Source organism: Suricata suricatta, chromosome 3 (genome assembly GCF_006229205.1).
Source record: "Suricata suricatta isolate VVHF042 chromosome 3, meerkat_22Aug2017_6uvM2_HiC, whole genome shotgun sequence".
Taxonomy (NCBI): domain Eukaryota; kingdom Metazoa; phylum Chordata; class Mammalia; order Carnivora; family Herpestidae; genus Suricata; species Suricata suricatta.
The window spans coordinates 26,810,599-26,835,069 of NC_043702.1; the positions used below are offsets into that span (position 1 = coordinate 26,810,599).

At 43.6% G+C, this 24,471-nt stretch overlaps 1 protein-coding gene across 1 annotated transcript; it reads left to right on the forward strand.

Annotated features, from left to right (window-relative positions):
* The first annotated feature begins 1,567 nt into the window (after positions 1–1,567).
* IDH1 (isocitrate dehydrogenase (NADP(+)) 1) lies at positions 1,568–19,762 on the forward strand. Its single transcript, XM_029933953.1, has 10 exons — positions 1,568–1,707; positions 2,790–2,854; positions 6,266–6,403; positions 8,943–9,234; positions 11,295–11,400; positions 12,559–12,736; positions 13,759–13,910; positions 15,793–15,933; positions 17,046–17,208; positions 18,827–19,762. Exons 3-10 carry the CDS (start codon positions 6,282–6,284, stop codon positions 18,915–18,917), a joined length of 1,245 nt encoding a protein of 414 aa, XP_029789813.1. The 5' UTR covers positions 1,568–1,707; positions 2,790–2,854; positions 6,266–6,281; the 3' UTR covers positions 18,918–19,762.
* Positions 19,763–24,471: the final 4,709 nt, after the last annotated feature.

Sequence of the window (24,471 nt, forward strand, 5' to 3'; positions counted from 1 at the left end):
GCTCTAAATCCTTTCTGAAACAAGAAAGAATGTAATTTTAGTAGTAGGCAAAGGATGATAATGTGAACCTGATATAAAATGAGAGTAAATTTACAATCTCAGGTGACTTTGGTTCTCAGATTCGAGATGAAAATACAAGCTTATAAAGCTCTATAGTCATTTCTACAAGAATAAATGGAGGTGACTGCTACTTTCCATTAATCTGCTTCAAAAATCAACAAGTGCAGGGCACCTGGCTCGCTCAGATGTGACTCCTGATCTAGGTGTTGTGAATTTGAGTCCCACCCTTGGTGTAAAGATTACTTAAAAATAAAATCTTTTTTAAAAAAAAATCAACACATGCAATGCTATGTATTTTCTTTTCTCTTGGGAAAAATACCAGTGCCCTCTAGTGTTCAAAATACACCTTGTATAATGCCCTTCATACCAGAATATCTTCAAAGAGTAATTATAGTCTGATAATAGAGAAAAATTGTTTGCTTATTTATTTTTTGTTTATTCATTTCTGAGAGAGAGAGGGGGGGGGGAAGGAGGGAGAGAGGCAGAGTGAGAGGGAGACACACAATCTGACTCAAGCTCCAGGCTCAGAGCTGACTGCACACAACCCAACTGTGGGTAGAACCCATAGACCACGACCAGAGATCATGATCTGAGCCGAAGTAGGCTGTTTAAATAGACTGAGCCACTCAAGTGCCCAGAGAAAAAAATTTTTAAATAAGTTTTGGGAAATTGAATCCTGGGCAGCAATATACTAGCATTACAACCACTATAAATCACTGTCTAAAGTACCCCTCCCCCATGTTTTCAAGATTAAGGAATATATAAAAAATAATTCCCTGTAAGGGACAGAATTTTTTTATTCCAGCGTTTTCTAAGACTTCAACATCATTATTCCAACTTCACTGGAATCCAAACAATAATCTCCTATCTTTATCTTCTAATGCAAGTGACAACTGGGTTTACTGATAGTAAGTACTTAGAATTATAGGTACATAAGTTCTGAAGACATAGTGGCGGAAATTATTTACTGTGGCATGCCTACTTGTGTAAGTATTTAATTCTTTGCATTCTAGCTGCGCCGAGAACCCCCAAAGCGACCCCATACTGCCTTACCCCCGCCTGCATTCTTCCTTCTGCCAAAGGCTCGTTCGGGTCTACCCCACACCCAAGTAGCGCCGGAAGTCATTCCTTTGCCTTCACTGAGAACCTAGAAACTCACTCCGCGGGGCCCTAAGCGGCGTGCGTCTTAGACTACTAACCCTGGCGCGCCCTGCAGGTAGCATTCACGTGCTTCCGCAGCCGGGATCCCGGGCCACGTCCAGGGGGCGCTGCTGCCCCTTCCCATACCGAGAGCGCAGGGAAGACTGCAGCCGATCTTGCCCCAAAGTTCCGGGACCCGGCCCCGCCCCCGGCCCCGGCCCCGCCCCCGGCCGAGCCCACCCGAGAGCGGTCGGCGCGCGATGATTGGCGGCCTTGAGGGGGCGGGTCTCCGGTAGGTGGGCTGAGGGGGCGGGTCTGGGAGGGGACAAAAGCGTGTGGGTGCCAAAGCTCCACCCTGTTGGCCGACTCCTGGGTTGGTGCGGAGGCGGTGTCAGAAGCCTAAACAGCTGGGGCCCAGCTGGCATTGCCCGTATAGACGCTTGTGAGCTTCAAAGTGTGAGTGGCTGTGGCGCCTCCGGCTCATCGCCCGCGTACCTTCCCCTCCAGGTAACTGCAGGCTTCGAGGGGCAGGCCGGGTCCCTGGCTTTTGCGGGGAGGCTCTGATAGGCCGCCAGTGGTTGGAGTGGGGAAAAAGGAAGAAAGCTCAGATCTTGGGTTGGTAGGGAGTAATTTAGCGGCGAGCCCTGGTCGAAAGGAAGCGGCAAAATCCAGGTTGGGCGTGGGAAAGAGACGTGGGGAGGAAGAAGGTGCTAGATGCCTGGGTGTGGGAAAGAGACGTGGGGAAGGAGAAGGTGCTAGATGCCAGAATGTGGAGAAGGCCCGCTCTTGGGCTCGGAAGGGTGAAATTGGGCGGCAGAAAGTTGCTTGCAGTGACACATCGAAGCCTGGGTCTGCATGCGGAAAGGAAAATCGAGCGGTAGAAGAATGGCAGTATACGTGGAAGACTATTGGGTTTAGGGGGAAGAAAACGTGCGGCAGTGGGGAGCTGCACGCAAGAAAAGGTGGAAGCCATGGACTTGGGCGTGTGCAGCGAACTCAGGTGGCTGGAAGTGGCAGTGCGGCAGGGTGGAAGCGTCCTCTCGGAGGCGTGGAGGGGGTGGACTGGAGGTGGAGGAGACTCCTCCGCCCCCAAGCGGATCTCCAGTCCTAGGAAAGGGTTCCCCACGGCGTGCTCCTGGCGCCAGAGGTTTAAAGGTTCCTGCACAGCATAGGGAAGGGGCGGGCTTGGAGATCTGGAAAGAGGAGCGGAGCCAGCTTGGTTGCAGCCCTCTTTTACAGCGCCCCCAAGGATGCATGCAGGCCTAGAGCCCGCTGGTCACAGCCTCACCTAAGGGTCGTGCAAACCCCAAGACCAGCTAAGACCAGATGAACTCAGGACGTGCCCATTGACCCACCCTCCAGTGTGTGTGCAGGCGGTGATCTTTGTGCGCCCTTAACCTTTAATTGGAAGGTGCCCGCGCACCTAAAACTGGCCTTTGGTCCTCTGGGTACACTCAGCTCTGTACTTTAAACCTGATTAACCGGGCTGTCTGGCCGCTATTAAAAACAGCTAAGTCCTCCTGACAGGCATGTTTTGAACATTAAGTCTTTCTATTCCCCTTTGTTTTGTTTGTTTCATTTTGCTTTAGGAAATAAACTGCACTCATCTGAGTCTCAAGACTGAAAGGATTTGGGCTGATTAGAAGTTGTAAAGGTGAGAATTAGCACTCTCTCCCCTTATGTACTTTTTGATGTGGCAAACTGCGTTTAATTAGTCCTCAAGGTCTTAAAGTGGAGGCACTGCAAGGGAATGAGTCAGGGATATTTCCAACAACAAACTGCAACTGCTTCCTTGTTTCTTTCAGTGCAGCTCTTTTCCGCCAGAGACTATTTTTGGCCGAGAAGTTACTGTAGTTCATGAACTCCAATTTTTAAAAAATGGTGGCTAAGAATTTGTGGTTGGTGAAAAGAAAATTAAGGTCAAGCAACTTTTTCTCCTTAAACTACTCTGTATGAGTCCAGGTTTATCTTGTGCAGTTACACAAGGGTATCAGGAGGTGGGAATTCAGCTGCCTTCAGACTGACTAAACTGGCCTGTTGGAAAAGCTCTGCCTTCTGATGTCCAACCAGGGTTTGGCTTGGAGAGGGAGAATCTGAGGAGCAAGGGTTTGAAAAGTGAATCCAGTGGGGCCTGAAGTCTACAACCCCATGGAATTTAAATCTAAAAGAAATGTCCAACTGAAAGAAGCAAAGGTTTACAAAAAACTTTTTACTTTCTTTTTTAAGTTTGTTTACTTATTTTGAAAGAGAGAGAGAATCCCAAGCAGGTTCTGCATTGTCAGTGCAGAGCCTGATGTGGGGGTGGAACTCCCAAACCATGAGATCATGTCGTGAGCCGAAATCAAGAGTCAGACGCTTAACCGGCTGAGCTACCCAGGTGCCCCAAAAAGACTACTTTTTTAGTTAAGAGGTGGTAAAATTTTACTGGATAATGTGAGGAAAACCTGAACTGTTTCAGTTATGCATTATGAGATAGAGAAAAATTACTGCGGTAAATGTTTGTTTTGACTGAGAAGGAAATAATTTTAAAAACGCTATTACAGTATCAGAATTTCAAGGATGCTGTATGACCTATCCATTGTATTTGCCATCAAGGAAAAACAGCCAAGTCATAACACTTGTATAATATGATGTAGGAATGTGGCCATGGAAATATATCAAGGCTAAGATAAGTTTGCTGCCTCTTGTTTTGTTTTGCTTTGAATACGACGACAGAGGTGACACTGGGTTTAGCATGACTGAATCATATACAGAGAGCTGTACTGTAAATTATACTTGGAATTATACATCAGAAGTAATTGACTCCTCCACACTAGTTTGTGCACTTCTTTTAGTTGAGTTCCAGATGAGTTCTAGATGGCTCCCCATTAATGCTCTAGGGAACCTCTGAAACACTAATAAGGACAGGGTGCATGGGTGGCTCAGTTGGTTGAGTGTCTGACTTCGGCTCAGGTCCTGATCTCATGGTTTGTGAATTCGAGCCCCCGTCAGGCTCTGTGCAGACAGCTCAGAGCCTAGAGCCTGCTTCACATTATGTGTCTGCCTCTGCCCCTCTCTCTCTCTCTCTCTCTCAAAAATAAATAATAAACATTAAAATTTTTTAAAAAACACTAATGAGGTTTCTAGAATTGCAAATTTGGGAAGCAAAAATGGGCCTGAGGATTAGGAATATGCCCTGGCTAGTCACAAGGAACTGAGGCTCACAGTTGGCTAATGAGCACATTTTTGTTATTTAAAGATCATAATTACTTCGGGGGCACCTGAGTGGCTCAGTTGTTTAAGCATCAGGGCATGATCTCACCATGTGTGGGTTCGAGCCTGGCATCAGCTCTGCGCTGGCAATGTGGAATCTGTTTGGGATTCTCTCTCTCTGCCCCTCCCCCACTTGTGCTTTTCTCTGTCAAAAATAAATAAACTTAAAAAAAGAAAAAAAATCAAATTACTTTAGTCCAACTTTATCAAGTGATACTGTTTGCAAGCCTCTTACCTAATAATTGCTTAAATCAGTTCTGACTTTTCCAGTCTTCAGTCTTATTGATAACTTCAGGGGGATAAAAGCTTTTCGCAGTTAACGTTGCCCTGGGGAAAAGTTTCCATTAGAGCATCATGAAGGGAAACAGGTACCTACCTACAGTGGACTCAGGGTCCCTCCGCATCTCTGGGGACACAGCCAGGATGTGGTTTTCCGTGAAGCCTCATAATTTTACACGTACCCCTGTTCCTTCTGGGAATCAGATTAATTTGTATTTGCTAGCCTCACATCCCAGGAAGACCCCTCTTCCTGGAACAATTCTATTTCTCTGTCCCACCCACTGGCAGCTTACGTTTACCCAGGAACAGTCCAGGAGTTAGGATACTGAGGAACAGGACAGGGACATGCTTGGGTCCTGGGCAGTAGCCCTTCTATATACAAATTTTTCTAAATCGAGAAATCACTTCTGTATTTAGTGTGACATCGCCAATACCCATTATTGTCCATAGGAAAACGTAATTCCACCAGAAATCCTTCCTATTTCACTTTCAGTCTTAAACATGGTTATAAGAACTCATTGAATCCCTTCAATCATAGTTGTTTGTTTTGGTTGGTTTGTTTTAATATGTATTTATTTGTGTTGGGAGAAAGAGAGAGCATGAGCAGGGGAGGGGCAGAGGCAGAGGGCGAGGGAGAGAGAGAATCACAAGCAGGTTCTGCACTATCAGCACAGAGCCCGACACAGAGCCTGACACAGCTCAGTCCCACAAACTCTGAGATCATGACCTGAGCCAAAATCAAGAGTCAGACACTCAACCAACTGAGCCATCCAAGCACCCTGTTTTGTTTTGTTTTTAAATAATACAGCCTCTTAAAGGAGGGGAAATACAAGCACCTATCATTTTGCTCATTTTGAGGGGACAGTAAAATGAGAAGTTGGATAGAAGGATTCAAATAAACAAAGGGGCGCCTGGGTGGCTCAGTCGGCTAAGCCTCTGACTTCGGCTCAGGTCAGATCTCACGTTTGTGGGTTCGAGCCCTGCGTCAGGCTCTGTGCTGACAGCTAGCTCAGAGCCTGGAGCCTGCTTCTGGTTCTGTGTCTCCTCTCTCTGCCCCTCCCCCTCTCATGCTCTGTCTCTCCCTGTATCAAAAATAAAATAAAACATTAAAAAAATTAAAAAAATAATAAAATAAAATAAATAAACATTTAAAAAAAACAAATAAACATGGCATTGCAGAAGTAATCTCATTTTATAAGATGACCCATCAGGAATAATGATTACATTATTGGGAGCGTGTTATTGGGTCCGGTCCCCCCACGCTCTAACGGGGTGGCCTTGAGAAAGCCATTTTCCTTCTCTGAAAGTAAAATGGGAAAGTAATTTCCGGTTCACAGGGCTGGCTCAAAACCCACACATGAAGCACATAACAATGCTTTATACAGAGAATGTGCCAGATTCTGATGGTAAATATATTGTTACTAGCTTTTTATGCAGTTTCATGTTTTGTAGTCCCCAAGTTGTTTGAAATTTGTTTTTACACATAGTGACATAAATGAGAAGACCTGTATCCTATCTTTTGTTCTTCTGAAAGGTTTCTTGAAGGCAAAATGTCTCAAAAAATCCGTGGCGGTTCTGTGGTAGAGATGCAAGGAGATGAAATGACACGAATCATTTGGGAGCTGATTAAAGAAAAACTCATTTTTCCCTACGTGGAACTGGACCTGCACAGGTAAATGAATCAGTCTTCCAAGCGGCAGCCTCAGGAAGCATAGTCTAAGTGATTTCAGCACATAACTAGCAATTTCCCAGAGCTAGAGCCGAATCTTATGAATAAAGCTTTTGAGGGAGGGATGCCTACATACAGGTCGGTGAACCTTCTGTTTTAATTTTAACATCTTGCTAGAAGAACTGGACTTTTCATTGCTCCTCCAAACAGAATCATGGTGGGAGCTCTCTCTAAGCCTCTATTTCTCAGAAAAGTTTTATTTATATAAATCGAGGGTTAAGAGCAGCACAAGGTATTATCTGTGGAAGGGAAAATAAAGGAGGTGCATTCTCTACTGAACAGTAAAGTAAATGTAGTTAACCCATTTTATCCTTTCTTCTGCTGTTTTCTATCACCCAGCTTAACTAGTCAGTGGACTTCTCTCTTCCCCTGTTCATTCCTTGGCTTTAGCCCTTTCCACACAATCTTGGCACAGAAGGAACCCTTGAGATTATCTAACACAACCCCCTTAAACCTTTCGTAGTCTATGGATTTGAGCCTTTGCCCTGTCTTTAAGGTATTTGGAGAGAGGTATGAGAGTCTCTGGAATTCTCTCTCTTTTGTTCCCTATGATATTCATAACCTTGCTCACACTCTTTGTGCATTTGAACTAGGCAGAGACAGAATTTTTCCCTGGGGGGGCTGTGGCTGAAGCCCTGGCCTGGCAAAGTGTTAACCGGCACGGTTCAGGCAGACTGCTGGCAATTCGAAGTGTGTTTGCACTGACCCAGAATTATTCATAAGATTCTATCCTGAGGACCTGTTGTTTGCTTAGGTGTAGGTACTTCATTCACGTGGTGTCACTAGACACCCTTTTTAATTATTCTCAGCCTAAGCTGTTGATAAGGTCTCTATTGCAACCATGAGAAGAAGCAAATACGTGCAGAGGTTAACCAAACCTACAGGAAGTGAAGCATAAAAAATATGATCCGAGTGGGTTAAAGAAGCACTTCTTGAGCCCTCTCCTGTTTCAGAACTGACACGGTAACAAGTGAATTTGCAGAGTTTTCACCAGCAAGAGCTGCAAAGGAGCTTCAAGCCTCGTTAGCCTTAGAGGCATAAGGACTTTTAAAGGACAGGCATTTTGTCTAATAGGAAAGCAGTCACTAGCTACAGAGTAAACAATTTTTGGAGGCTCAAACAAGTTTTAAGTTGTTTCAAAATTGCTATTATAATTATATTACTGGTTCTTTTTGAGGGGAGTGGAGTGATTTGTTTGCTTTGTTTTCTGCCGGCTGTACAGGGGTCCAGGCCACTTAATATTTTTCTGTTAGAAATGTTAAAAGAGAAGCAAAAATTCTGCTACTTTACTGGTAGATGGCTTCTGATGAAAAAAAGGTTCCTACAAACATGAAAAGTGCTGACTACAGTCCTTAGTTGAATTAGATTAGACATTTGTAAACATTCAGCATTTCCTATGCCAGACGATAGGATTGAGTCTGCGGATTTGTTAGTCTTCTGTGAATTCCCCAAGGTCAAAGCAGTTTGAATGATTTTTATTTGGAAATACATTAAGATTGCTATCTTTGCGTTTACATCGTAAGTTGGGATGCTATGGAAAAGAAGACAAAAACTAAGAGGAACTGAAAAGCCAAGTCTTAGTGGTTTTGCAAGTTGTTCTGAAAGCTGAAAAACTTTTTTAAAGCCTTGGAGAACGACACGAATTGTTAACGTCACCGTTTTGTCTCTCGTGTTTTTGACAAACTGTTTCCTACTTTAGATAAAGCTGTAATCATTCTCTGTGCCTGGTGGACAGTCAGCACTCTTTCCAGGTCTGAGTAACCCACGGCCTGGGAGTTGGTGTATACTGAGCTATAACTCTCTGGGACATAGAACACTGCTGTTAGATCCCATTGCTTACCCAACAGGCTGCAGGCTTATTTTCAGAACAAAGAGTCTTACCTGAGAATGAGGGAAAGACTCCTGTTCTGACTGACTGACTGGCATCAGTGAAGAAGTCAGTAGCATTTGGGGCACTTCCTATCACATTTATAGCTCCCACCACTTGAATACAAAAAAATCCTTTAAACCCTCTGATCCTTTTATTTTTACACACGGTGTTTACCAAGGAAAAAATACAGTGCTTAGGCTTCCGTTTTTATGCTAATTTTATGAAGGAAGTCTGCAAAAAAAACACCTGCTCCTGTGCTATTATTGCCTCTTTATGGCAAAGAGCACGCAAAGGGGCACAATGGTTTCCATTCAGGTGCCTTCTAGACAGTTTCCCACACCACAGGCAGGTGGGGCCCAGAGTCCAGCCTCTCTTCACACCTTGTTTGGTTGGCGATCATCTTCTATGTCCAGGGTGCACTGATCCTAAAGGCTGGCAGGTTTGGGTTGTTTTGAGCCATTGTGTTCTGCGGGGCAGGCTCCTCGTGCCGTCACCAGGCATCGAAGGGTGCGTGGTGGGAAAATGGTAGCTAATGAGTCACCATAGATCACAGTCCCTCCATCACTCGCCAGTTTGCCTGGAAAGCTGCACTTCACGGTTTTTCCCTCCCAGCTACGATTTAGGCATAGAGAATCGTGATGCCACCGGCGATCAGGTCACCAAAGATGCTGCAGAAGCTATAAAGAAGTACAATGTTGGTGTCAAATGTGCTACCATCACCCCCGATGAGAAGAGGGTTGAGGAGTTCAAGTTGAAACAAATGTGGAAATCACCAAATGGCACCATCCGCAATATTCTGGGTGGCACTGTCTTCAGGGAAGCTATCATCTGCAAAAATATCCCCCGTCTTGTGAGCGGGTGGGTAAAACCTATCATCATAGGACGTCATGCTTACGGAGATCAGGTAAGTCGTGTTGACATGGTTTGATTTTCCACGCCCTTTCTTTCATGGCCTTTGGCTGCCCAGAAGTTCTGCTTTTCTATGTTTTGTTCTTGTGTATACTCCCTTTGGGATATGTGTATACCTGTATAGTTAGGTATATTTAGGTAGAAATAAATACAGATAAACTTACAGATAAGTACCTGTCTCAACTCAAACCATATGATATTGCCATTTTTGTGTCATTTCCCATGATTCAACCAAATGAGTTGTTCTTCACCCTGGCTATGCAGTAAGATCCCTTTATAGGTTTTCTCAGTTTTCATTTTGTTTTGCTTTTTTAAGAAAATCTGATGTTCTGTTTTACTTCCAGTGCGTGAGTTTTAACCCTACACCAGCTGTATCTGAATTCAGGCATTTTAAAGCTCCCGGACAATTCCAGTGGCAGGCAGGGTTGAGAACCACCAGAGACTGTACTGAACATGATCACATCCTGCATAAAAAGAAAAACTGATTGAGTAGTTGAAAGCATTCTCTTTAAAATATTCCTTTCCTGCTCGGAGGGGGAAAAAAGTATAGTTCCTGTCCTTTTGCACAAGCAGGCTCATTGCCAAGTTCAACAGAAAAATTGACAGGGGACAGGGTCACCTGGGTCACGGTCACTGGGTCGCTCTGCTCCATCCTGTGGTTCAGACTACCCCTTCATCCTGGCCAAACCTTTCACAGGTCCCTCCCGGAGGCCCAGGAGAGAAAATGTAGACCGCAGCGCCACAAACTCGCCAGTCCTGGGAGTACTGCTCTTAAGTGCTTCTGAGTTCAGTGGTGTCTTTTTCATCTCCCCTGCGCTTCTCCCACCCCCCACTCCCCGCCTTTTAAAATTATTTTGGTATCAGTCACTTGGAAGAAGGGTCATTCTCTGTTAAAGTTCAGATTGAAAATTCCAAGTCTCATGTTGATTCAATCCTAATCGTGTAACTCTATAAACCTCTACAAAGCATCTGTGATACTTTGGTGCCTCCATGTCTCCTCTTGAGAAATGGGAATAAATGACCACCCATAGCAAAGGACTTTATACAGCAGAAATGCGCTGTGTGTAGAAAAGATACTTAAATCTCCGTGGTTACCTGACGAATCAGTATTACTCCGTACAAGCGTTAGCCAGTAGGTATGGCTGGCAACTGATGGTACCTGATTGTGAACATATTCTAATTTCAGTCATTGAAGAGGGTCCAGTGCAGCAAACGTTTACAGATGCCTAGTGTGGGCTGGGCACATTTCCACTAGAGTAGTTCACTCTGGCGAGCAAGATGGCTGTCCTCGTAAGGTCCTTGCATAAGGGCTACCAAACTGTGGCAGCCACTTCTGCTATCACTGCTGCTTTTGGACAAATCCTGAGCTGGTGTTGGAAGTGATAGCAATCATGAATTATAGTAGCCTGAACCCTGTAGGTGTAAGGACCAGATCCCAAGTCTTTAGATCCTAGATGTGTTCCCTCTACCACATCACAGTCCTTCCTTATAAGACCAATGTGACTCAGATGAGATAACGAGATGATTGTAGTCACCTAAAGGGCCTGGCACATGGTGAGGACAAGGTATTAACTCTCTCTCATCACCATCAGTGCTGTACCTAGTGTGTTGTCCTCTCCCGGTGGGTAGACTTTCCCGACCTCCAGGTCATGGTCATGTCTCTCCCTCTGTCATCCTGTTGCAGGTCTTCTCCAAGCCCCCTTTTTGCCATTTGAAAGCTCTTAACGTTGCTTTTCACTTTTGTATGTCTTTGCTGGGTTATAAGCTTCTAAGAGAAAATGCTTAATGTTATTCTCCTCTCCTTATCAATGCTCAGAAAACTGTCCTATACGTGGTAGGCAGCCAGTAAATACTGATTTTCAACACACATTAGGATTTACTTGCTTTGGGAACACTCTGGACCTCTTTTTTCCTATCTCTGAAATAAATGGAGGTTGAGCCACACTCTGCCCTTTTTGTCCAGGTATCTTCCAGCTCTGTATTCTATTTTTTTATTTCTTATAATTATTGAAAGGCTATTTTATTTTCTTTATACCTTTTCCACCCCCTTGACAGTACAGAGCCACTGATTTTGTTGTTCCCGGGCCTGGAAAAGTAGAGATAACCTACACGTCAAGTGATGGATCCAAAAAAATGACATACCTGGTACATAACTTTGAAGGTAAGTCCATCGTGAGCCCCCTCTTTTAATTTCTTCCAGATCATTTAGACAGTTTCATTACCGTTTTAAAACGTGGTTATGTGGCTGCCGGAAATACAACCCAGAACCGACAACATTTCTATAGGACCCAACATCCAGCATAGAGAAAGTAATTGGCTTCCCATGGGGTGGAATAAAGACAGAGGAGAGACTAGCCACTTATTTGGAAATGCATGTGGGCAAAGACAGGTAGATACTTGTGCTTCTCTTGAAACATGGAGGGAAGGTTGGTGGGCATCTGTTGTGCATGAATTATATGAGTCAGACATTAATAATCCCATGTCACCTGTTATGTAATCTGCCCTTTGCTCTGGTAGGGTTTGTATTGAAATGGTTGCGTTATAGATCTGCTGAATTTTCTTCCCGGCCTGAGTATTCTGTTTAAGTGAACTTTTCTTTTTTGCCTTTTCTTGCCCACCTGCTGCTTCAAAGGTCCATTATGGCAGATGCCACCCAAAGTTTGCTGAAAGCACAGAGAACCGTCTTTCTCCACTGTTAAAGTTGTTGAAAGCACTTGTACAAACAAAAGCTCAAAGCTTACCTAGCCTGTGTTCTCCCTGCCTCCTCTAAATCATATCAGTTTAATAGGATCTAGTCCTGCGGGGTTTGGCCTTGCACATTTCGAGGCTAAGTTGGCTCTGGGCAGTGGCACAGATTCAAGTCTCTCTTTCAGTAATTACAGAGTTCAACTAATAAGAGTCGTGAAGCACTAGTTATTACATGTAATATAATTATTTCTACCAGTGGGGTATGAATCTTCAGTATCCTCCAGGAAATTGTGAGAATTCTCATTCAGTATTTGAAATGCTAATTTTTTTCAATGGCTGAGGATGGCGCACACACTTAGAGGTTAAAACATGTGAAATTTAAAAAAAATTTTTTTAAACATTTATTTATTATTGAGAGATCGAGAGAGACAGAACATGAACATGGGAGGGCCAGAGAGAGGGGGAGACACAGACTCTGAGGCAGGCTCCAGGCTTTTGGAAACCTGGGCCCAGCCCTGGGAGCTGGGGGTCGGGTACTTGGGTGGTTGTAGGTGGATTTGGACTTGTTGTAACTCTGCCCCATTTACCCTTCTCCTTTCTCCTCTCATCGGTGTCCCCCCTCCCCCCACAGAGGGTGGCGGTGTTGCCATGGGGATGTACAATCAAGATAAGTCCATCGAAGACTTTGCACACAGTTCCTTCCAGATGGCTCTGTCTAAGAGTTGGCCTTTGTATCTGAGCACCAAGAACACTATTCTGAAGAAATACGATGGGCGTTTTAAAGACATCTTTCAGGAAATATATGACAAGTAAGTCAGTTCTTTTCTTTTTTTTAAAAAATAAGCTGGCATTTTTAGTATAGCATTTGTATCCTTATCCCTTTGATTGTGGGACAGACTGTCTCATAAAAGTTAAGGGCAAAACTAAGATTTAACAGACGTGAAACAAAAACCATTTCTGAGTTGCTTTTACAAGGTAAATGTTTTCAAATAAGGGTCCCACAATTATTTTTTTCAGAGCCAGAACTGTTTAATATTTGAAAGCAGGTGCCCTGAGAAAGTTCTAATTTTGGGGGCGGCCAGGCTGGGTCAGTTGGTGGAGTGTGCGACTCTTGAACTCAGGATTGTGAATTTGAGCCCTATGTTGGGTATAGAGATGATTTAAAAATAAAATCTTTAGAAAGAAAAAAGAAAATTCCAATTTTTCAAACATATACATTTCTGAGTTGGGCAAATTTTCATTCTTTCTAAAGCCCGTTGTGATTTAGAACTCTGCTTTAGGGGGCCCATTTGAACTTAAGTCTATTTTTATAACAACCTCAGGTTCAACAACACCGGGAGCATGTGTTAACTTTTAAGATGGCATAACTCCCTTGTAGGTGCAAGTGTTGAGGCCGGGGCTTGGATTTTAGGTATCTTTCCTAAGACCTCTTAATTCCTCTTCCTGCTTCCCATCCATGCCAACCCCGGGAGCGGTCCTACTTTCTCAGTGATACGAAGCAGGAGAATAGGCTTCTCTAGTCATTATTTCATTTTTAAAGTAAACTATATCACAAGAATCTGAAAACTAGAAACAATGCTGGGAACATTCTGTTGTCTCTCTCATTCTCACATCTCTGCAAAGGGGGTCAAATTGCTCTAAGAGGTGGGGGGGTTGGGGGTGCATAGCCAGAAAATGGGCTTGAGTTTAGATCTATCAGATTCTCAAGTTGGTGCTGCTGCCACTAAAAAAAGTACTGCTTCCCGCCCCACCCCATCTCCTTTGGAGAAGCAGGTGCTATCCCTAACAAAACCACTTCCCTTTTCATTCCCTTTTCTCTCCTGCTTCTTAGGCAATACAAATCCCAGTTCGAGGCCCAGAATATTTGGTATGAGCACAGGCTCATTGATGACATGGTGGCCCAAGCTATGAAATCCGAGGGGGGCTTCATCTGGGCCTGTAAAAACTATGATGGCGATGTGCAGTCGGACTCCGTGGCCCAAGGTAAGGAGCTGAAGGACCAAGTCCAGGTGGAGCTCAGCCTGCAGCACCTAGGTCATGCCATGGTAGTTCACTAGTTCGCCGCCCATTTTTTTGTAAATACATGAAGTGTCGGTAGGGAAGGCCATCCTCTTCCATCTTCTCGGCTGACAAGGAATTGAGCAAAGATGCCCCGGGCTGTTCACAGAAATTCCAGGAACCACAGGCTCTGTGCCAAAAGTTATGGGCCAGATCAGCAGAAACTCTGCCCCAATTACTTCAGCACCAAGTTGCCCTTTAATTTCAGTTACCCATGGTGGCTACACAAACTTGAATCTTCCCTATAAGGTGTGTTAACATTAATTACATTTGCTTTCCCCCAGGAAGTGCTACTATTTCTTTTCTCTTATGAAAAGTTAAGTATCTCCTACCAGTTTGAAAAATCAGTAGATGAACCCAGTTAAAGAGAAGTTTGATGTTTAATGAATGACTTAGACAACTCTCTTTACTCTCCTTCTGTTCTTCCAAATGCTCACAATCCTTTGTGCTGAGTACATCGAGGAAGGAGTAGTGCTTTGCGATGCTTCCACAGTGGATAAGGGAAACTGTTCCTTGTAAGCAGGTTTCTTGGAAAGGGACCCAGATTATTCAACGGTTTCTAAATGTCTTTGTAGCAGCAAAGAGAGTCTCTGCAGAGATATGGTCAAGATATTTCATAGGGCTTTGAAGTAGGATTTCTGAAGTGCATTGTCCGTTGGTGCACTGATAAGATACCTGGAACCGAGCCTATAGATAAATGTGACCTCAGTGCATCTGCACAGCCAGGAGGCAGCAGAGCCGTCCTCAGTCCATTCTTTTCTAGAGGATGAACTACTCTGGCCTCATACCCTTCATGTCCTCCGTTTTGACAGTGGTACCAACCAGTGTCTCCTAATATTAAAGGTAGACAGACTCACTATGGATGTGGTCCTGAACTTCTCCATAAACATTTAAGAGTCTGCTAAAGCCTCAGACCAACACAATGATATGAAAGGAGCTGCTAATCCCTTGTAGAAGTTTCTGATGATACTCAAAGATGAGTTTAAAAAAAAATCACTGTTTACTTATGTATCATCAAACCAGGAAGCAAAAATAGCAGCCTATGATGCATTTGCACTCTTCACTCCACAGGGGCTCTTGGGAGGTAGCAAAAGTAGAGAAAAATAGTCTTTGATTTCAAGTGTAAAAAAGTGAATAAAAGATGGAAAATCAGTTGTCTGGACTTAAAAGCAGCCATGTCGTTCTCTGACAGAATAGGACTGTTTGTGGGGCTGTTACAGACAGCGAGGACAAGAGTGATGCTCTTGGACCATCTCTCCCTGTTTTCTACCTGCTGTTCTTTCTAGTCTCAGTGAATCTGAGCAGCTTGATGGCCAGACACAGCTCCCATTAATCTTGGTTTTCCCCGAACGGCCCAGCATCTGCCCATAAGAAGAGCAGCACTCTACTGAGAGCTCATGCTTGCAGCAGGTACTATTCTGAGAAGTATTAATATATGTTCTTTTCACATATATTCACAAATATATGTAGATTCATCTAATTCTCACAACAGCCCGATCAAGGAGGTGCTTCTATTATTCCCATTTTACAGATAAGAAAATCAAGGCACAGTAGCGAGGAAGTCCCAGCACTAGGGTACAATGTAAGCAGGTGAACCCTGAGTTCTCCATCATGGGTCTGGTGCCTCTGAGATAGTTAAGTGAGGAAGAAATGCAGCCCCTCCAGGCTCTCTGATCCTGGGGTCTAGAGCAGGGACCGTCTTTCAGAAAGGCAGAAGAATCACTGATGACTAGGCATCTCTGAGAGACCCAGTATCCTCCTGCACCTGTACTGCTGTACCCAGAACTCCACCCTCTGCTGCTTACAGGTTATGGCTCCCTTGGCATGATGACCAGCGTGCTGATTTGTCCAGACGGCAAGACCGTGGAAGCAGAGGCTGCCCATGGGACTGTGACACGTCACTACCGAATGTATCAGAAAGGGCAAGAGACGTCCACCAATCCCATCGGTAAGATAGTGTTTTCCGCTATGTTGATTTCTAGCCAGAGAGAGGAGATCTCCAGAGGAAATCAGACCTGTTCCTTTGACTACCCAGTGCTTTGTGTAGAAAGTCGTCACCAAGCAGCAGATCTGTTCTACTAATGAGAGCTGTTTGTACTAATTTTTTTTAAGTTTATCTATTTATTTTGAGGGAGAGGGAGGAGGAGAGAGAATCCCAAGCTGGATCCGCACTGTCAGGACAGAGCCCGATGCAGGACTCACAAATCTGACCTGAGACAAAATCAAAAGCTGGGCGGTTAACCGACTGAGCCACCGAGGTGCCCATGAATGTGCTTCTTGAAATATACACAATACAAGATATGCTTTTGCATTTTTTGGTGGAATGTACATTACAGAGAATGTTGTCCGTGAGCATTTTCCTTTTCCTGTAATATGGCAAAACGTCAGAGATGGCTAAGAATCTCAAAGCCACACAGATAGATCCTTCTAACCGGGTTTCAAAGGCAGCACTTTAAAAAGAGAGTATAGCTTGGAAAGAGGAAGGGAGGCCAACATAGACAAGAGAGAGAAGAGATTGTGACCTATTCCAAGTTAGTAAATCCCTTAAGCTTCGAGAGCTACAAGCACACCCTGAAAAAATGCTTTCTTAAGGCTCTAAGAAAACCCAAGACATCTGCTCTACAAAAAGAAAGACATTTTTTAAAGTTTCTATTCAGTAAAATATTTCCAGGTCTTTTTTTTTTTTTTAACGTTTATATTTGAGAGAGAGAGACCGAGCACGAGCAGGGAAGGGCAGAGAGAGAGATGGAGACCCAGAACCTGAAGCAGGCCCCAGGCTCTGAGCTGTCAGCACAGAGCCCAGCGCAGGGCTCAAAATCACGAACCACAAGATCATGACCTGAGCTGAAGCAGGACACTTAACCGACTGAGCCACCCAGGTGTCCCAAAAGGTTTCCAATTACTTATTAAACTTACAGCCTATGTGGATAGCATCTAGTGGAATTAGCTAAACAAAACAAAAACAAAAACTTGTTCTAGTTTGGGGAACTGTGAAACATTTGGGAATCCCTCTTGGTCTGATCTAAGTGTTTTTTGTTTTGTTTTGCTTTGCGTTTTTAGCTTCCATTTTTGCCTGGACCAGAGGATTAGCGCACCGAGCTAAGCTTGATGACAATAAAGAGCTCAGCTTCTTTGCAAAGGCTCTGGAGGAAGTCTGTATTGAGACCATCGAGGCTGGTTTCATGACCAAGGACCTGGCTGCTTGTATTAAAGGTTTGCCCAAGTAAGTACAAGATGCCCAGAGCTCCGTGGCCAAATTCCCACTTATCTTTACTGGGCTCAAAACATCAGTGCTTTTCAGAAATACGTGAATTGTTATTTATCATCTAGTTCAGAAGTCAACAGAAACTATCTGTAAATTGTCCACAGTAAGCATTTCATGCTTTGTGGAACATAACAGCCTTTTCCTCACTATACAGCTCTTGAACTTTGCCACTGTGGAAGGAAAACAGTCACCAATGACACAGAAGCTAACGGAGGTGGCAGTGCTCCAACTAAACTATGTATGAAACCAGGCTGTAGCCTGGATTGAGTCCATGGGCCAAACTGCAGTTTGCTCACCTCTGATCTAGTTGTCATTGGATGACAAGGTTCTGTTTTTATTTAATAAGAAAGTATAGACAGTTGAAAGAAAGGGACCTCCAAGGCTATTGTCTTCCACCCCTTTATTTTCTTCAATTTACAAGTAAGAAAAGTAACAGCACAAATATGAGATGCTCACTGGTCATAGTCCCTTGCGTAATTATCTATAACCAACAGTCAGCTACTCAGGGCCTAGGTATTGCCCAGCATTTTTCGGAGAACGTGGTAGTCCATATCCCCGTTGGACTGGCTGCTAATCAGACTTCTCCCTCAGGTGAGGTGGTCACTGTGACTCACCTCCAAAAACCCTACTAAAATCTAGCACCAATTTCATGTCCCAGCCATGCATGCTCAGAGATCTCAGTTACGGTCAGCTTATCTTAGTGATGGAGATATACTCAATCACTACATCTTTCTTATCTTAAATTTCTCCCCCCCCCCCCCCCCCCCCCCGGCAAGAAGATAGTATTTCAAATGGTCTTACCAGTATGTTACCTTTGTAGCCTATTTGAAAAAGAATTTTTTTTAAATCTGTATTTTGAGAGAGGTACAGAGAGAGTGCAAGCAGGAAAGGAACAGAGAGAGAGAGGGAGACACAGAATCCACAGCAAACTCCAGGCTCTGAGCTGTCAGCACAGAGCCCAACATGGAGCTCAAACTCATGAACCATGAGTTCATGACCTGAGCTGAAGTCAGACTCTTAGCCAACTGAGCCACCCAGTTGTAGCCTATTCAAATCAGTACCTATCAGCTGGATTATATTAGCCAGTCCCTTATATCTTTTTTTTTTTTTTCAGTAAGATAGTGATAAAAATAAGCGCATTAAACCTTTTTTCAGGACATGTAACAGTTTGTGAGAATGTCGTTAAAGCACGGCTGTACCCAGAATAGGTTTATTCTTTTTAAGGAGTCCAATACCTTATCCACTAAGTGACTTGGGCCAGCGGAATAAGAAGTGGGATGATTTCAGTCCCCCAAGCATTAGTCGGAGCTGAGCCTCTCTGATAGTTTTGCCCTCAAAGATTCAGGGCAAGGGACATCCTGTGAAGGTCCGTGCGGCCCCGCTGCCTGGCCTGGGTCAGCCACATCCACGTTGAATACAGTTGGCAGCCATACAGTTGTGGCTTGTTAATTTTAATTAGTTTTCTTCTAGACATAAATCAAATGCCACCTATGTAGCATTTCTAGGACTTTTCCTCTACCTGCTACCAGATCAGAGACCAACTAATTTCCTTCTTTTCTTTTTCCTCCTTTATTAGCGTGCAACGTTCTGACTACTTGAATACATTTGAGTTCATGGACAAACTCGGAGAAAACTTGAATATAAAACTAGCTCAGGCCAAACTTTAAGGCCATTATGCGTAACCCAAGGAGGATACGTGTTTTTTTGGTAACTAGGTCCACTGGTTTACATTTTCCTGTATAACACTCAAGGGTAAAGGTAAAATCAATTTTGTAATTTGTTTAGAAGCCAGAGTATCTTTTCTATAAGTTTACAGCCTTTTTCTTACACATACAGTTAGGCCACCCTCGTGAATGTGGCAGGGAACCTTTTTAAATTTTGTTTTATTTTCTACTAGTAGAACTAGGAATTACTTTAGTGCTCATTTGTACTCATTGTCACTTTTTGTCATGTTCCCATACAAATGACCAAAATGAAGAATGCTTGCAAGGGTAAACTCCAGTCATAGTATTGTTCCCTAAAATATATGTGAAGTAAAAATTCGCTCCCTGCCCCACACTCCACGGCCCGGGGCGCTAGATGCTTTGGTGCACCAGATGTCCCATTCCGGGAGGTAGCGCTGTGCATTAAGCTTGCCTATCATTTGGGATGAGTGTGACTCAAACGTGTTGGAGACCCTGCAGTCACTTTTGTAACAAGCTCTTCTTGAATGCTTTGAAAAAGCTAAATACTTTTGAGGCAACCGGAGAGTTTGGAATTCAAAATAAATACCTGGGGGGGATTGCCCCCTGTGTTTGTCACATCCTCCCGGCCTTGTGTGGCCTGAGTATTGTGCTACCCGGAGCAGTGTATTTCATCCAAGTGCAATAATACAATCTGCACCTTCCTTGGACTTCTGTTGACCTGTTTTATTTCCCTTATATAACTGTGATTTTTCAGAAGTTGATTTTAAACACTAGTCTGTTCTTCATCTGAACTGTTAATTTTAATTAAAATTCAGTGCTAATGACTAGTCTTCCTGGGTTTTTATTTATCAAGGATACTTCAGGCTCCAAGCACCACGCTAGGGCCTAGGCACAGGAATTCAATTTTAAAAAGTCTCTGCCTTGAAGGAGTTTACTGTGAGGAAAATGGGTAAGTAAACAGTAAGATGTGGATCCTACCATGAAGGGGGAAGAAGACCAAAGAAAAGAACAAACGGGTAACTGGAATTTTAAGGAATCAAGTCTAGGTGCATGCTGAGGAGTCTAGGTATGATTGTGTAAGTTAATAGGAAGCAAGTGAAGACTTACGAAGAGAGGGACACGATCATATTTTAATTTAAAAACTGGCACAGCTTTTATGAAGAACGGATAGCAGTGGAGGAGGGGGCGGTGGGCCCAATCAAGGAACGAAGGCCAGTCATGAGCGTTACCGTAATACTTCAGATGACGGTCTGAACTGACGGAGCAGGGTGGGTCTGCAAGAGGAGAAAAGAATGGATGGGTTTTGGCAGGTCCCAGGGGATGGGAGGGGAGAGGTTTCCCACCTGGAGAAAGGCTAGTCAGCATCTCAGCATTACCCATGTACTATAGGGAAGGAAACTGAGGCCTCAAGAGGCGCTTTGATCATGCTTACACAGTACATCGGTGGCCATTTTGGCCTGGAAGCCAGGAATCTTTGTAGCGAAGCTCAGGCTCTTTCTGCTATACCTGCCGTTCTGCATGTTTGGATGGAAGAAGAAAGCATCACATGCAACAGAGTGAAGACATTGGATTGGATGACCTTAACGAGTCCCTCCGGCACTCACAAACATCCTCGAGTTGATCAGATGAGTGAGTGTGGCTGCAAGGCCCCGTCCCCACGTCTATTACATTCTCCTGTATATATTACAGTAAATATTATACGTTGCTGTAAATATTACATTCTACTGTGTTTGGCCATGAACCAGTTAATGTCCTAAAATAATTAGCAAATGAACAGATGCTGACCAATACATCCAGAGGCTGATGGCTTATTTTGTAACAACATCAGGATCAGAGCTGTTGACCTGGAAAATGACTGTTGCTCTGCAGAACACTGAAGGCGGCAGGACCCAAGGGCAGAAGGCAGGAGCTCCAGACTTTGAAACTCTAAATTGCAAGTACTGTTTCTTAAGTAAAATGTCCACTGAAAATACTTAAAAGTTAATCTTCACAGTTAGAATCACAGCTCCGCTGTATTTCCCGGATACATAACAGTCCTCCTAAGAGGATTTCCCATCCTCCACTTGAATATTTCTATCACGAAAAGTCCTTCCAAATAAGGGTCTTGTCTGTTCCTGTTCAGGTGGTAAGATAGGAAACTAGTATAAAAATACTAAGACTTTGCGTGTTTATACAAATACTGATAAAAATTTTGTGCTTTTATTACCTACTATCAAATTTTATTTCATAGTCCCTGTTCTTAGTATTAGGGAGACAGCATCCAAACTGCTAATTCCTCTGGAATAAGAAACTTGAATAACTCTGGATGGTTATCTCAGACTCCATATATGCAGACAGCATAACATTGTTCGTAACTTTTCATTTTGACATATTTCAGACTTATGGGAAAAAATAGTATGAGGAAGTCCCATAATCTCTTACCTATTTTTTTTACTTTTGCACCATTTATTATTCTTTCTCTCATCTTCCTCCCTACACACACACACGCACGCACGCATACACACACACTATTTTATCCTGAACCATTTCAGAAGGATTTGAAGACATTGTGCCCCTTTACCCTTAGATAATCCAATATGTATTTTCTAAGAACAAGGACATTCTCTTTTTTTATTTTTTTTTAACATTTATTTATTTTTGAGAGACAGAGACAGATCATGAGCAGGGGAGGGGCAGAGAGAGAGGGACACACAGAATTTGAAGCAGGCTCCAGGCTCTGAGCTGTCAGCACAGAGCCCAATGTGGGGCTTGAACCCATGAACTATGAGATCAGGACCTGAGCCGGAGTCGGGCACTCAACCAACTGAGCCACCCAGGCGCCCCAACAAGGACATTTTCTTATGTAACCACAATATGATTATCAAAGTCCAGAAATGTAATAGGGTATGGTCTTCTAATCTCAGCAACTGCTTTAATAATCTTTACAGGTTTCCCTAAGAGGTCCAATCCAGGATCATACACGTTGCATTTAGTTGTCATATCTCTTAAGCCTCCTTTTGCCTGTAACAGTTCCTAAGCCATTCTTTGTTTTCTAGACGCTGACATTTTTGAAGAGTACAGCCTAGTAATTTTGTAGAATGTCGCTCAGTTTCAGTTTATCTGATGTTCGCTTGTAATTAGATCCAAGTTTGGCATTTCTGGGAGAAATACCATTGAAGTGATGTAGAATCCTCAGTGTATTGTAGTGGGGAAACGGGAGAAGGACATATGATATTGGTTTGTCCCAGTATTGGGAAGCTGGCTCTGCTCACTGGGTTAAGCTAGTTATCTGCCTTGCTTCTCCACTGTGAATTTCCTGTTTCCCCCTTTGTGAACAGAAGTAGTATGTAGGGAGATGCTATGTGAGTATTCTCGTCCTCAAACTTTGCCTATAGCTTTAACTTCCACTGATGATTTTATAACTCCATCATGCCTTCTATGATTGTCATATATTATATAAATATTACATTCTACTGTAAAGAGCAATGTTCCCTTCTTCCCATTTTTTTAAAGTTTATTTTGAGAGAGAGCATGCATGTGAGCAGGGGAGGGGCAGAGAGCGAGAGAAGCAGGGCTTGATCTCACAAACTATGAGATTATGACCTGAGCTGAGATCTAGAGTCAGGTGCTTAGCCAACTGAACCACCCAGGCACATACACACCCCCCCCAATTTATTTTTTCATTCAGTCATATCAATATGGACTCATTTTATTCAATGGGTTATAATCGAACACCATCTTAATATATTTTGATACTTAAGTTGCCTCAGATTTGGCCATTGGGAATCTCATGAAACCGAGTCCTGTCGGCATTGTAATATGAGCATTTTGCGAGCAATTCACTTGAGTCGAGAGAGATTCTGTCTGGTATAGCTGGCCTCGGAGTATCGAGACTTTCTGTGAGACTTTCTCTGAGATGGGCCTTTACATGCGATCTTCTTGCCAAGAGAATGTATTGGTCCTTTCCTTCCTTTCCAGATCTTGCCCCTCCACCCCACGGCACAACCGCCCCCACTCGCTCAGTAGAATGTGTTGGAAGACTGTCATTCTCAAAATGGATCTCTGGACACTAGAGACCTATTTGACAATTGAATGCTAATATTAACGGACAGGTGTGTGTCAGAAGCAAATGAAGGCAACAGAGTGCTAGGGTCACTAATTTCTGGATCCTTTCGGGAGATGGGGAGATTTTTAAATTCTATTCTCAAGACTAAAGTATAAGGTGTGTGGGATGAACATTTGGGTCATAACTAGTGGGGGCAAGGGCAGAGTATGATTGTGACGGGCACTCAGAGAGCTTCAAGGGTTCTTCCAGTGTTCTGCTTCTTGACACGGGTGATAATTACAAGCATGCCTTGTAATAATTTATTAAACTCTCTATTTGCTTTTTGTGGTTTACTCTATCAACTTTATTTCACAATAAAAAGGTTAACAAACATATTAGGAAACCTGTTCTGAATCTCTTGGACTAACTGCGCAGGGCCACGTTCTCCTGGAGCAAATCAAGAACTTTTTCTCCAGTGTTCGCTTACCCTCCTGTCAGAGCCTCTGGTTTGCCTCTGAGTGACCTATGCCAGTCATGCTGTCTCTGACCTTTTCAAACATAAGCTATGAGGCGTCTCTACAAAGGTGCTCCTTCCCTGTAATTTCACCTGGATTACACCTAAGAATTAAAAGTAGAGATGCATAAGGGTCCTTGGTTGGCTTTTTGAACCTTTCTTCTGTCACCTTGATGAATCCATGACACTTTCTTGTTACGAGTATTGGTGTAAAGCACTCATTTGATCTCTGCATAAGATTTCCCCTCTTCCTAGGGGCGCCTGGGTGGCTCAGTCTGTTAAGCGTCCCACTTTGGCTCAGGTCATGATCGCACATTTCAGCATCGAGCCCCACGTGGGGCTCTGTGCTGACAGCTCAGAGCCTGGAGCCTGCTTCAGTTTCTGTGTCTCCCTCTGCCTCTCTGCCTCTCCCTTGGTTGCATGCTCTCTTTTGAAAATAAGCATTAAAAATATTAATAAATATATAAATCAATGTTAAAATTTTTTTAAAGAATGCCCCTCTTCCTGGCTGGCCCTGCTTTGTTTTGCAAGGCGCTTGGTGCACTATTTACATGTTCAGAGACTAAGCTTGCAGATATTTTCTAACTGAATCACATTTTCCTATTTTCGAATCCTTAGCAATTTTTTTCTCCTTCTCTCCTTCCTGCTTCAAGGGCCTTTCAGGCATGTCCCACAGGGTTTTCATACTGTGATTTTCCCCCGTAAACACTTGAAACATTTACATCGTATAATAGAAACTAAACATTTGACCTTTACTCTGAACTCTGATTCTAATAGTGTAGAGCGACTTTCACTCATTTAAAATTTTCCATATCTTCCAGTGGCAGTCACTCCATTTGCTAGAATTACTCAGGGACATTATTTTTTTTCAATCATGTTGCTGTTTCTATCGTCTGAGGCAGCCTGCACGTTGCTGCAAATTAGTGACCACACTCTGGTACTCTTCCATACAGACTACAACTAGGATCTCAGCCAGAGGTTTTCATTCCATTCTGGCC